We start from the raw sequence: 13,767 nt of genomic DNA on the forward strand, positions 1-13,767 counted from the left end.
CTTTGGACTGTGGGAGGAAGCCGGAGTACCTGGAGGGAACCCGCGCATGCGCAGAGAGAACATGCAAACTCCACACTGAAAGGCCCGCTTCATGCGAACCGGGGTTCGAACTAGGAGCCTTCTAGCTGTGAGGCGACAGCGCTAACCACTGTGCAGCCGCTAACTGACATGCTCTCCTAAATTACCAAAGAGGACCCTTGACTTTTATTCAGCTGAATTAATTATAAAAATAAAAAACGTCAGGCACTTTTCCCCCAAAACACTTTAATTGTGATGGTTACAAAATGATCTCAGTGGGACAGAACAGCATTTGGTGAAATTATATAGAATAAATAAATGTAACTTAGTCCCACAGAGTTTATCACACGTAAACGTGCTGTGTACTGTATATGCAAGCTACATTCACCGTCCTTTACATGCACCTAATACAGCTTTAAAAAAAACTTAAAATATATCAGGAGAAACCAAAGGTGCTAATAAAACATATAAACAGCACAAGCACAGGGGTGGCATTAAAGTGGTGGAATCGTTTCCCTTTTAAAACACATGTGGACTCAAACGCACAAGTCTCACTGGACACGGTCACATTGCCTTGATACAACCTGAAGGAATCAAATCACATTTGAGAGACAGAAACAAAAACAGAGCTTAAAAAGCAACTTCAGCTGTGCTGAGCCTATCACGCCGTCTGAGCCCCGAGTACAAAGTAAACCTAAAGAAAACAAGAGCACGCGCCTGCTGTGAGAGGAGTTACACCACGTCATCAGTGTATCAAACCGATGTTCAAACATCTAACAGTTCCTTCAACGTACATGCAAATGGACATTCCAAATCAAGTAACACAATCGAAATACAACCGAGAAGTTGTAGCAAACAATTGTAAAACACAACTAAAACGGAAAGAGAGAGAGAGAGGGAAGATGAGGGGAGGATGGGGTTAAAAGAGACAGGAGAATAAAACTGTCTTTGTGGCCTTAAAGACGTGTTCAGACTGAATGCAAACTGTTCCCATTGTGAATTATTCACATTCACATGACTCCTGGAGTGTTTACAGTCCAAGATCATTAACTAAAACAGCCAATTACAGCACACACGTCAGCTGTAGCTCATTATGTCTAGATATATTTCAACACACACCCACTCCTTCTTTAAGCAAACATACCTGAAACAAATATTGATCCAAACTTTTTAATTGCCTCTAATAATGATTGCCTGATTCAGTCTGAACACACCTTCGAGGCTACAGCAGAAACGGGAGGAGCTTTCACATTCCAGCCGCTGGGGAATCGAGCAGAGAAAACTGGAGCCCTTTACTTCTTCCACACAGTGTAGAAAACCCATCTGACACACTGCAGTTAAGGATCGCACACATTTGGTTTAGTTTGTATGTGAATTAATGCACACAATAAGTGAAATATGGAAATCACCAATATCATCAATATTATTGCACTAAAACCCTCAGATGTGATGGAAGGATACAGCTCCAGGTAGGAGGGCACACACACCACCTCTTTGGAGAAGTCCACGGGGCACGAGAGCTTTCCCAGCTGCTCCTCATACAGACTCAGTGCCTCTGTCAGATTCACGCTGTTCCCCTGGTGGTTGTAGTAGAAAGAAAGAGGGTCACAACATACATCAAAGCTCATATTCAGCTTTACAACCCCAATGAAAAGGTTAAAAGTGGAGACAGAAATTCAAATGTTAAGCCCCAACGAAACTTCTCTCCGTTAGCTGATCATGAAACCCTGTTCATCCCTCCAATCAAATTAAACTGCCGATCTCTACTTCAACAGGAAGTACATCAAATAAAGGAAGCAGGAAACCAAAGATTAAAATCAGGTTAAATCAGAGAACTGATCCAATCTGACCTTTGATTCATCTCAGTTGATTTAACTAATATTGAACAAATATGAATCTGATATTTTATTATTGTCAATATTAATCTACACTCTGCATATACTCAGTAAGCTAGAGGAGTACAAGACTCACCTGTGTGAAATATTTTCCAGTAGGATGCAGGACTTTTATTGACAGATCTAAGATGAGACGCAGGAACTCCCATGTAGAGTCTACAAGCAGTAAGACAGGTTCACACACAGGTAACAAACAGTGACATCTGTAATGTATTCATGGTATTAAACATTATATATGTAGACAAAAACCTTCTTCTGGCTCCGTGGATATTGGGACTGCAGTGAGGTCATTAATTACATAATCGAATGTCCTTCCCTCCTGGACATACTTCTTCAGCACGGGGACACAGTCCTCAACTAGTATCTGGAAGGCAGGAGAGAAGAAGAATTTTTCCTCTTAAGTTCCGTTCCGTTGGATTTCTGAAGACAAGAATATTTAAGATTCACGCCTCTCTTTTTCTTATCTCAAATTGAGTAATGTTTTGGAAGTGGTCCTTCCCCTGGGGCCGGATTACTAGAGCCCTTGTCACACATGCACTGCACTCCTGAACATGTCCTGACTTTACCTGGGCACGTGTGAACGCAAACGGACAATTTGTTGACCCCAAAACGGCCAGCGACCTAGTGTCATGTTGGGAGAAAGACTGGGTCGGCCGATGTGTGAACGCAGCAGGAAATACTCAGGAACATGCAGGGCGAGTGAAGCCGGGGGAAGGGGGGATTGAAGCGAACAATATGTCACCCTGTTTAAAGAAAGTTATATCGTAGTTCTTTTATAACTGTGCTTCATTCTTCTCCACCGCATGTTAGTGTTTGTTCACAAACCTACTTTAATCTGCTCACCTCGCTCCTCTTCAGTTATTTCTCCCCGCACACCTTAACCTGCTATACCTGCACACAGCAGCTCCTTCTGCTTGTCTGACCGGTTTACATTCATCATGAGCTGCACGTTTTACAAAGTCGGCCAACAAAATACAACAACATTAAGGAGGCTTGTTGTTACGTGTCCAAACGATCAAACCCGACTAATGAGACCGACGCTACACAGCTGCACTGAAAATCTTGAAGGTCAGTATTTAACAGAAAACGTCGCACCTCAGTCATTTACAGGAGGGACGTAATAGCGAATGTGCGCGTGTGTGTTATCTGATGAGCATGTGGGAGGTGCTGCTGCAGGTATGGGAGAGACAGAACGTGATGAACGAGCGTCCAGCAAGTGAATCAATAGTGGATGTCGATCTTTTTGACGGATAAAAAACCCCACATGAATTAGGTGATAAATATATATCAAATATACTTGAGTCATCACTCCTACAGGATCCTAACTGGGACAAAAGAGTCCTAAATTAAGTGACAGTTGAGTTAAAGCTGGACTGATAAACAGAGAGTTAAAGGTTTTCTGAGGAGCTTATTTTTCACTAAATAGGCCCGGTTTCTTTTTGTTTAACCTCAAGGATTCATACTAAATCTTTTAGTGAGTAACACTACATATAAACATAACCTCTGCTCTTACTAGAAAACCTCACAGGGTGCATTAAACTCAGTATGTTGATACGCAGCGCTGTAATACTGGCTATTCTGGATCTCCAATCCTAGGCTCAGTGAAACGAAAGAGACGTGCCGCAGTAGCACAATATGAATTAATCTGTACTTACTTGGTAACAGTCTCCCTTTAGGTTGTCAAGGATGTTTCCACATGTTACTCTCATGTGTGTTTTGCACCCGTCTATCACCTTCTGGTCGATGTATGAACTTTGTTAAGGAACGATCAATCAGAGGCTCAGTTATAAACGACATTTTCAGGATAAGAAAAAGTAGCAATGCAGGAATAATGCAGCAGAGCTGAAGCAATAAAGGATATTTCCAACATGGTGATCATCTTTGGTTTTTGTTTGACCACCTCAGCCAGGATGCCTCCGTCACCTCCTCCTAATATTAGCACCTCCTTTCCTGCATAATCCTCTTTTCCACTACCGATGATGGCTCGGGTGTACGCCAAGTCGCTCTCTGCCAGGTCTGCAAGGTAACACAAAAACAATTAATCGATTCTTATAAATAATACAAAAAGATACAATAAACAGCTTTACTGGTGGAAGTCTTATCATGTCACATTAACACACCGACTGTATCCTGTGCCTTGAAATGTCAAACACGCTGTGTGCTGTAGCGCTGTATGCACTTACTAACGTCTCCGTTGAGAACTAGAATATTTCCAAACTGCTTCGAGTGCAATATTTTTATGTTTTGGTAAGCAGAATCTTCTTCGTAAACCACCCGGTCAATGTCATACTCCATCAGCCTGCCGTCAGCTGTGGGCCAATAGCGGTCCACCGTCGCTCCTCGTACGAGGGCTGGGAGTCTGGGGGTGAATGTTCGTACATTAAGAGATGAATCAACATGAGTGTACCATGTGAGCTGAGTGAAATACGCTGATTATCGTCCAACAAGAAGATCAAATTCATGACCTTTGAGACACTTACCTTTTAATCCTTGTAATATTGCCATTTAAGAGAGCTTTTAGCTTCTTTTCCAGTGCATTTAAAAGCTGTGGACAAACAACTCAGAGTCAAAACAAGTGCACAATAATTCTTGTAAAGAGTGGGATAGTTTCCTATTTAGCCGAAACACTCAGTAAACAATGCAGCAGACATATTGTTTGTATCTACTGCTGCTTCTATTGTATTCTGGAGTAAATGTGTTGGTGGGAAAGTGCATGTGTGAGCGCCGGAGGCATGTTCAGACAATCATGTTGGCCACTCGCCCTCCTCTTACGTGTCTGTCACACATCCAAACGCTATTTAAAACACTGCTTTCATCATGTGTGTGCAAACGTTTTGGCAGGCATTTTTATATCTCCGGGAAACAGAACAAGGTGGTTAACCTTTTATAAGCTTTTATATCCTCTGAGGAGCTCAATACTTAGTAAAATCACGAGACACGCAGCACTGTGGGACTTCCTGTGTGTTTCGGCTTTAAGGTAACAAATAAAGGATTGTGCATGTATTTTTAAATCACCTACATTGTCTAGTTGTGCAATGTTATCCTCTTCATAACACTGCAGATCAATGGTGATCAACCCCTGGGAGTGCACACGCAGAATAGCCACCCTGTGAAATACAGATAAAGAGATGCACACACAGAAATAAAGTGAGAGAAAGTGTTATTTAGCTGAATTGATGCTGCACCCCAAATCTAAAGTCTAAGGTCGCACCCTGTGTGTTTACAAGGTGGATGTAAAAGGTCTAAAAGTTTTATCACTGAGTAAACCTTTACATCCACTCTGTGAGCTGCAGTACGAACTGTAACTGGGATGCTCAAATACCCAGATCATGATTGGGATAGTAGATCACAAAGAGACACAATCACCGGTACTAGAAGGGTGTATCTCTACATACAGAGTCTGTCCACAGTTCAGAGGATAAACTCAAAGTTTGTCATTTCATAACTGGGAGCATTGCAGTTGTCCACGAATGAATGTCACTCATGCAGGATGCCTCTGCTCTGTGTATTCGTCAAGTCATACACATGAAGTTATCTGTACTTAACAGACATGAAATAGCAGCACCAGTTCGCCACCATGTTGGCACTGGGAAACAGATTCATTCTGTATTGTTAGATTTATATTAGAGCTGGACAGGAATATTCGACTGTTCAGATATTTTTGTTTGATTGAGAAGATAGGCATTTGTTTTTCAGATTTTGGATTCCAATCATATTTTTTTCCCCATAATGCATTAAAATAGCTTTGAGCTCTTTTATTGTTTTTATTGCCTCTACTGGCTTTTATCTCTTTTATTGCTTTCACAGCTTTTATTTCTCTTTATTGCTTTATTTCCTTTCTTTTATCGCTTAGTTATTTTATTTTATTCACTGTTTATACTTCTACCTGCTTTGTCCCCTTGGTCTTGTGTCTGGCCATGTTGTGTGGGTTCTCCTGTTGCCTATTGGGTTTGTGCTTTGCTTTTTTTGTGTGATCTGCTGGTTTTGTGATTTGCTTTGCTTGGCTGTCAAAACACTTTGTAAACTCTTTTTTTTAAAGGTGCTACATAAATAAAGCTAAAGCTATTATTGTCATTGTTTGCTGTTTATTCAGTGCTTTTAGTAGTTATGTAACCCTGAGATTGTAATTGTTAAGTCAACCTCTAACATCTGTTTGTTCCGACAGACAGCCAAAAAGTTCCTGCTCCAACAGTTTCCACAGAATAGTGAGTCATAATTAAAACAACCACAATAAAGAGCCCTGTCTTCCTCACAAGAAATTGGAAACACTGCACGGTTCTATTTGGTAAACAAAAGACGCCATATGAAGTGTCACTTCACATTATATCAAAATAATCAAAGTTAAGTTTCTTCATTTCTTGCATCTTTACCACAGACCAAAGAGAAAACACAAAGCTTCTGTTCGTCAAAGATAATTATGCAACAACCAAATAATGCTCTTACCGGCCATTCTTGCCGACAAATGTAGCAAGGTATCCATGCCCACTTGTGTCATGGATAGTCTCTGTCATTTCCTGCTCATGAAATATGGACAGTAGACCAGGAACTGTCGAAGCAGAGTCAACTGGGAAAAGAGAGGATGAAACAATGAACATATGTTATACCATCTATACAGTGCTGCCAAGAAGTGCTCAGATAATCTACAAAGTAGCAACCTGACGATTTAAAAATCCTCAAAGCCCAATTCAAGTAATGCATAAGAGCAAATTCAGAGGTATCTTAAACAGAAATGTCAGAATTATATTGTCAGGACTCTTATTTTCTATGTTTATTTTTACTTGATACCTCCATAACATTAGGTAAATTAATAATTGCACCTACTGTATGTAACAGCTGCAGGTATCAACATTTTACAATTCAAGACCTACCTTTTATACTCTTTATATTTCACTTATATTTGACACTCTGTTGGGTTATTCTTATTTTGATCCTGTATTTTCGAGCAATCTGGGACTTGGTGTGTGAAGTTGCCTTTTAGATTAAACTTTGAGTCTGGCAGTAACATTTTCTTTGGGATTAATTAAGTTTTATCTCATTTAATCTAATCTACTTGTTTATTTTCTATTATCATAAATAGTCACATACTTTATTATAAGTGACAAAGTGGGTAGATGCTGGTCACAGCATCAGCCCTACACTCGCCTTTTAAGGTCCGATTTCAACACCTACAACTACAAAAATGGTGGAAGATATGTCACTTCCTGTGCGACAACCCTGGAACGAATATAACTGTGTTTGCATTGTTAGCTAAAGAGGTATTGAGCCGCTCTCCATAGCAATGGGACTGAACAGACAAGTTTAAAAAAACTGTAACGTCTAACAACTAACGGCTATGCAAATGACATTAAAACCAAATATTTTACATAGAAAACTTTCAGCTTTACACCCAAACACGTCAAAAAACATACATGTATTTGCCACAATCAGCCATGTTTCATCCAAATCAATAAAGCGTTACTGTTCTGAAGGGCAGTGACAGACTAGCAGGTTGATGTTAGCAGGCTAGCCAGCTAGCTAGCATGCAGCCCTGATGCAGTGACTGTATCCTGAATGCATTGGCTATATTAGTCCGCTCGTCGCGCTCATTTTTACCTGCCGTAGCGAGGCTGAAGTCGAGAGTATAATGTCGCAGTGCCATGTCTGAGTGCAACCGTCATCCATGCCTGGAATAGACAGGCTGCGAGTATTTATCTGCAGAGACAGAGGGAGGGCCCTGCTACCACTGCTGCTACAACTGCTGCTACCACTTCCCACTACACTATACCCAACCAGGCGTGGCTACGGTGGTACCAGAGGGGTGTGCGGTGACAGTGCAGAGAGTAAACATGAGGCAAGAGAGAAATGTTCCTCCGCTGTTTTTGCACAGGCGCGCTATGCGGAGAAGTGACAAGGTTTTACAGTACAGAGATGAACTGGGTAAAATCTTTTTCTCATTTACCAACTTTTACATTTTGTTATATAACCAATTCTAAAGAATTTAATACAAACAAGCCACTCATGGTACATAGGCTTCAAAGTGATGTTATAATTGGGCATCTGTTTTAGTTTCTTTTTTTTTCACTGTTTGATCTTGAACTGGTAAATTAGATCTGAAACCAGTGGCGTGTCCATTCTTTTTTTGAGTGGGGTGGCCACGTGGGCCCACTGACTGATGCTGCGTTCGAGACAGACAAGAAATCAAACATTTCTGACCACCTAGAGATAGTTCAAAACAATGCCACTAAAAGGCGACAGTTCTACTTGATAAGTAAAGCAAAACCATATACCCTGACTTTATGAAGAAGCAGTTGTCTGATGAAAAGGCAGCCTCCATTGAAGTGCACATCATAAACGGCAAACATAGGGGCAAAGCAAAATATATTTTTGCCTGTATTTACTTAGTAACACCTATCCTGCATGTAAAATGACCACAGAGGTAGTTGGGTACATTACACAATTTCTGAGCTTTTTTTGGTTTATGTTTTGCATTGTGTACATGGAAGAAAAGCAAGTAAGACTGACTTATTTACATATGTCAGTTTTATTCATACAAGTGTAATTGGCTCAGATACAGTAGACGTAACATGACCTTTTTCTTTTTTAAACCCAACATAGATAAAAAGCAGTATCAGTAACACAGGACATGCACGTGTGTGATGGGAGATCCCAAAGAGCCCTTGTAGGTTCGATTGTCCACTGCCAGAGGGTAACTGAAACTAAATGAAAAATCTGATGCAGATCTATTTTAATCCGTTCAGTGTATTTAAAATATGCACGACACTCCTACAGCAGTGTAGAAGTGTATCATGTTGCCATTTCCCATCATCCATCATCATCAACAAATATTCTTATCACAGTCACACTCACTGAAAGTGTTGATAATGTAAATATTGTGACAAATAGTGCACATATAAGGGATGGAAATAAGCACAAAATGATTTTTGCTAAACTTGTTACAGAGCTCATATCACAAAAGTAGGTGTCACAGTATATACCAAATAATTCAAAATCACATGGTAAGTATTGAAAAAGCCTCACTACCAAGTTGGAGTAACATAATTGCGTCGAGTACACTACCAGCAGAGCACCAAACAGGACAGACAAAGTGAGCAACTACCTGGTGAACATAGAAAAAACAGGTGGAGACCAAAAACAGAGCTTAAAGAAAGTGAATCTGTGTCACAAACACGACTCAATATAAAATGTTTTCTTGCTCCGAGACTGCAGAATGTGTAAATACATTTTGTGTATAAGCTTAAAAGGTGATGATATGTCAGAGTTTCTGATGACGTCATGACAACAACAAAAAAGGTATTAAAGGTTTACAGTAATGTTTATCCGGCATTCATACAGTTCTGTCTCTATGACAAATTATATGCAGTATCCTGTAAGTTCTCAGCATCATTTAAGCTGACCATCACTATCCAAAGCCTCCTCCCAGCACATCATTAGAAAGTAAACGCACCACAATCAAAAGCATCGAAATCAGAGTCTGCCACTTCAAAGTCAAAGCTGTTATAGTGCGGGGAGTCGAGGGCGGGGCCGCAGGTGTGGTATGCTCCTGCTGGTCCCATGCCAGAGAAATCTGTGGTGAGGGGCATGTCAGGACCTTTGGCTTCAAGATTAGTGAGCGAACACGTGCCGAGGTACCCCATGGCAGAGGAAGCAGCAGCCCCACCCATCAGCAAATAAACCGCCTTCGCTGTTTGGGCGTTGCTGATAGTGCCATGGCGCAGACAGCCTACTGAATATGCAGGTCCTTTGAAATTCTTGGAACGGGGAGAATTCCTGCCTGTTGGATTTAATGGAAAAACATGTTTTAAAGGACTTTGTTATACAAATTGAACAAAATCTGACGGGGCTCACAGAGAAAATGCTAACTTGCTTGATTAAACCTGATAAGTTTATTGAAAAATTGCCAGAAAAGGAGACACTCTTAACTCACCTTTCTCCCTCGGGGAAGCACAAGTCATGGGCCCTGGAGAGGGGGCCTCTGTGTCGCTGACCGGTGGAGTTGGTGGATCTTTGTCCAGGATTTGCTCAGGCACCAAATCTTTGAGGTTAATGTGTGGTGGTAAAACCTGATGTCTCTGACATGGACTGAGAGGTGATGAGACACTCTGTAGGAAACAAAATAAGCATGCTGTTGAGGAAAAAAATGTGGGTTGGCTTACTTTAGTCGTTGATGCGCTGTCTTACAGAGTGTTGAGGAATTTTAGAAAACCATATTAATCTGGAGTGTGAAAAATTATGTAACCTGAGTGAAAAACATGTATTGTTTACTTCTTAGAAACAGAGTGCTTGTAAGATGATACGCTTCTACATTCTTTAAGGCCTTCAATGACTACTTTTAGTGACTGCCTTGCACTCAGAGATAACTGTGTCAGGTACACATGATTTCCATAAGAATTTCAGTTGCAGTCCCGAAAGACACCGATAGAAGAGGTATTTCCATACAATTTGCACCTGTCCTTGTATGACCCCATTAGGTAGAAAGTTCTAGAAGATCCAGTCTGAACCTGACACAGTTATAAATAATTCATTAATAGGTAAGATACTTTTAAAATTATGTTGAATTACCATGAAAACAGGAGGCGCTGTTTAGTATTTAACATGGGAATCTGCAGAACAATATCCGTCTATCCCGAGAGACTCTGAGAGTGTTGTAGTTTTCAATACCTCAATAAACTCTTGATTGCATCAGATCCTGCCAGTCAGCTGTTTCCTACTCTGAAGACTACTACTATTTTTCAGAAGCATTTTTGATTAGAGGTTGCCAAGGGGGTCAAGGCCTCTCATCTGGCCCAGGCCTTCATCTTATCAGACACAACAAGAGCAGCTAGCATGGCTAACTTATCTAGTTAAATATAAACATTTTACAAATCAACACAGTAGGTAATATATTCGTTATATTTACTCACCTTTTTGACCTTTTTCAGCGTATTGACCCATTGACTAAAAGAGATGAAAAGGACTCTGTGATTACCAACACACAAACCATACATCGAGATAAACATCTGTGACAAGACATACCAGTGAAATTACTGGGCTGCAGGCATGTAAGGTGTAGTATTTGTGACTCGTTCTGCCTCACACTAGGACTATGCTGGTATGGCTGTAAGTGGTGGGGGATGAGCAGGAATGTTTCGGGTGTTAGCAGGAATTGTAAATTCCTTGTTGTCAGTTTCTTGTAAAATGTAAAAAACAGGAAAGCAAGTAAGACGGGCAAAAGATGAGCCAAATTAAAACATTTTTTTCAAGTATTTTAGGAAATTTAGCTATCTTAGTGAGAGTTTGATGAGGAGATTGGAACGCTACCATTGGCTAGGACCTGTGACCTTCTGTGCTCTCCTGTTGTGGTTTTGACTCTACAGTGTAGCTAGGCTTGGAGCTGTTTCCCTGTTTTGACCCTCAAGTCTATTTATTCCAAAACACTGGAACTATTCCCCAACGTCACTGGTTTTAAGTGTGTAAATGGCAGCACCATAAAACTGTAGTTGAATGCAAGAAATGGAAAGTATTGATTAGTGGAAGCACCAGACCTGCATTCTGCAGATGTTTCAGTGATCAGCAGCAGGTATTTATTCTGGGGGAGGATCAGAGCAAAGCAGCAATCCCTCTGTCCGCCTGAGGGTAGCTTAGGCAGGTCAAGGATCTCCTTTCCCTCCACAATTGACTCACAACCGCCCTGCAACTGAACCAGCTGGTCAGGGGGAGACGAGGCATCATGGCACACCAGCAGGCTGCCCTCAGCTGTCAGCAGCAGAAACCTTTTTTTCCACTGTTTGAAAATAAATCCACCTGGATGAGAGAAAAAACAAAAACAGGCATGATGAGCATTTCTAATCATAACCCAACACCAAAAGCTTATTGACAATATTAAGCGTGGTCACGGTGATCCCGATAGCAGTGGCAGCAGTGTACAGCTGGATTAAAGCATGAACACTCATTCCATCATCCCACCAGATTAGAGACGGTCAGGTGGTTGGAGGATCAAGGGGATGTGGATGAAGGGCTCAACCAATCAGGGTGTTTGCCACATTCACACGCACACATCTGGATCTCATCTTAATATAAACATACAGTAAAAAACACATGGAAGAAACGTGCTGTATTAAAGCTCATACATTATTACAATATAAGAGCTGGTGAGAGAAGATGGGACGCGATGTCGCCTGGGTTCCTAACCTTTTATTGTACTTCAGCTGCAGCTTGATATGATGTCTTTTACAGGGTTTTTCACACAGCTGTGGCTCTCATAAACATTATATATTTATATTTAAATAACACAAAGTTGAAAGAACCACTGATAACTTGGTTAAAGGTGATTTAGCAGATAAAATCAGACATTAACTGCAGAGCATTGCCAACTCTAAAAACACAGACTATACACCCTACTGAACAATTATTCAGCATCATTAAACCTTCATGAGGGAGAATTAAAATTCAACAACATTCTTAATCAAACACGATATATAAGCATGAACAGCATTTCCAAAAGCTTGATGAGGAACATCATCTCTATAAAATCTATGGAGAACTGGACATCCATCCTGTAGCCCGTTAAAAGAGACAAAGTCATTCCTCCTCTCTAAATGCGACCCCAGCTGTAACGGTGACTGTTCAGTGATGAAGAGGATCAACTCACCGTACATCCTGAGCACCCCATGGTGGATCCCCGAGACGTTCATGTTAACAGTCGATGCAGCCCTGTCGTACAAGCTCAGAGTGAAATGTTTGCCGACAGGATGGGTGAAAAGCACATGAGGCTCAATGTGAGTTTTAATGCTCTGCCTTAATCCCCATTCAGCTGGGATGTTCCACGCAGCAACAGTTCGACGGCTCGGCGTATAGGCATGTTGCGATGGGATGTTACACACGAACTGCAGCATCAGTGTGGAGTTACTGTGTAAAATGACTCATCAACACGATTCAAGTGCTTTTAAATGTTCCTCTTTAATGTCAGTTTCACATACAGAGAATTAAAAGTAAATCAGTTTCACTAAACCTCTTGGACTCGTTCCCTCTCTTCAGATCCAGATGGTACAGAAAACAACTGTTGGGCCGTCTTCTTCTATTATGTAATAACTTTATCACAGGTTAGCGCTCGGGCTCGGATTCTTTCTGCTATAATTCACCGTCTAAATCTTCCCGTGCGATTTAGTGCCTTATAACCTTTTTGTCAACATGGTTAAATATCAGGAAAATTCATTAGGGTTGTAAATGTAGCTGTACGCAGACAGGACACTGCAGCCACATATGTGGCAAATACAGTACTATGCCAATAATAATGCCATGAACACAATACACTGAAGCTAACATAGATTTCATTTAACATCTTGAAAAACAATAAATAGAATAATTTAAAACACATATGCCACAGTATCTGAGTAACACAGAAAAAACACTAACTGTTGCATATAAATATGTTCATGTGACACAATCACAAAAAAGACAGAGAGGCTAGCGTAATTCCTGAACTACATTCTGGTGTGTATTTGTTAGTAGAGGCAACTTGTGTTGAGGCAACTGCTTAGGCACACTGATATAAACAGTTTTTTATCATCAAAAAACAACAAATACAAAGTAACTGATAGAAACCAACAATGTCCCTACATCAGTGAAAGAGTTTGATATGTGATCAAATATATGAGTGTAACTTCAGGAAGGACTTCGGTATATAAAAAGTGTCTCTTTAGTGGCAATTTCCTGAATTGTTTATGTTGTTAATCTTCAGTAGTGTTTCTTCTCCCTCTGTGTGAGTGAAGTACTTGTTCTGTTAGGAAAGTTGATCCTCATATTGCTTCCTGAAACAGTCTCCAGCGGGGAAGAAGTCCCAGGAACGCTCCTGGTACATCTTCCACACGTACGACTC

At 40.8% G+C, this 13,767-nt stretch overlaps 2 protein-coding genes across 2 annotated transcripts in view; both read right to left on the reverse strand.

The window, feature by feature from the left end:
• Positions 1 to 244: 244 nt before the first annotated feature.
• On the reverse strand, positions 245 to 7,652 carry sms (spermine synthase). Its single transcript, XM_069670738.1, has 11 exons — positions 7,506 to 7,652; positions 6,357 to 6,477; positions 4,933 to 5,020; positions 4,394 to 4,458; positions 4,097 to 4,272; positions 3,775 to 3,929; positions 3,569 to 3,658; positions 2,163 to 2,277; positions 1,990 to 2,069; positions 1,480 to 1,595; positions 245 to 1,341 (listed from the first exon to the last, which is right to left on the reverse strand). Exons 1-11 carry the CDS (start codon positions 7,549 to 7,551, stop codon positions 1,311 to 1,313), a joined length of 1,083 nt encoding a protein of 360 aa, XP_069526839.1. The 5' UTR covers positions 7,552 to 7,652; the 3' UTR covers positions 245 to 1,310.
• Positions 7,653 to 12,829: 5,177 nt separating this feature from the next.
• Positions 12,830 to 13,767, reverse strand: part of LOC138597199 (ryanodine receptor 1-like) — a 46,025-nt gene continuing 45,087 nt past the window's right edge. The window contains 1 exon segment of the mRNA XM_069668770.1: positions 12,830 to 13,767. Within this exon segment, the coding sequence (XP_069524871.1) occupies positions 13,672 to 13,767 (96 nt within the window). The 3' untranslated portion in view covers positions 12,830 to 13,671.

The sequence above is a fragment of the Semicossyphus pulcher genome, unplaced genomic scaffold (genome assembly GCF_022749685.1).
Source record: "Semicossyphus pulcher isolate SPU_LCO1_2020_fin unplaced genomic scaffold, fSemPul1.0.p SCAF_10, whole genome shotgun sequence".
Lineage (NCBI taxonomy): Eukaryota > Metazoa > Chordata > Actinopteri > Labriformes > Labridae > Semicossyphus > Semicossyphus pulcher.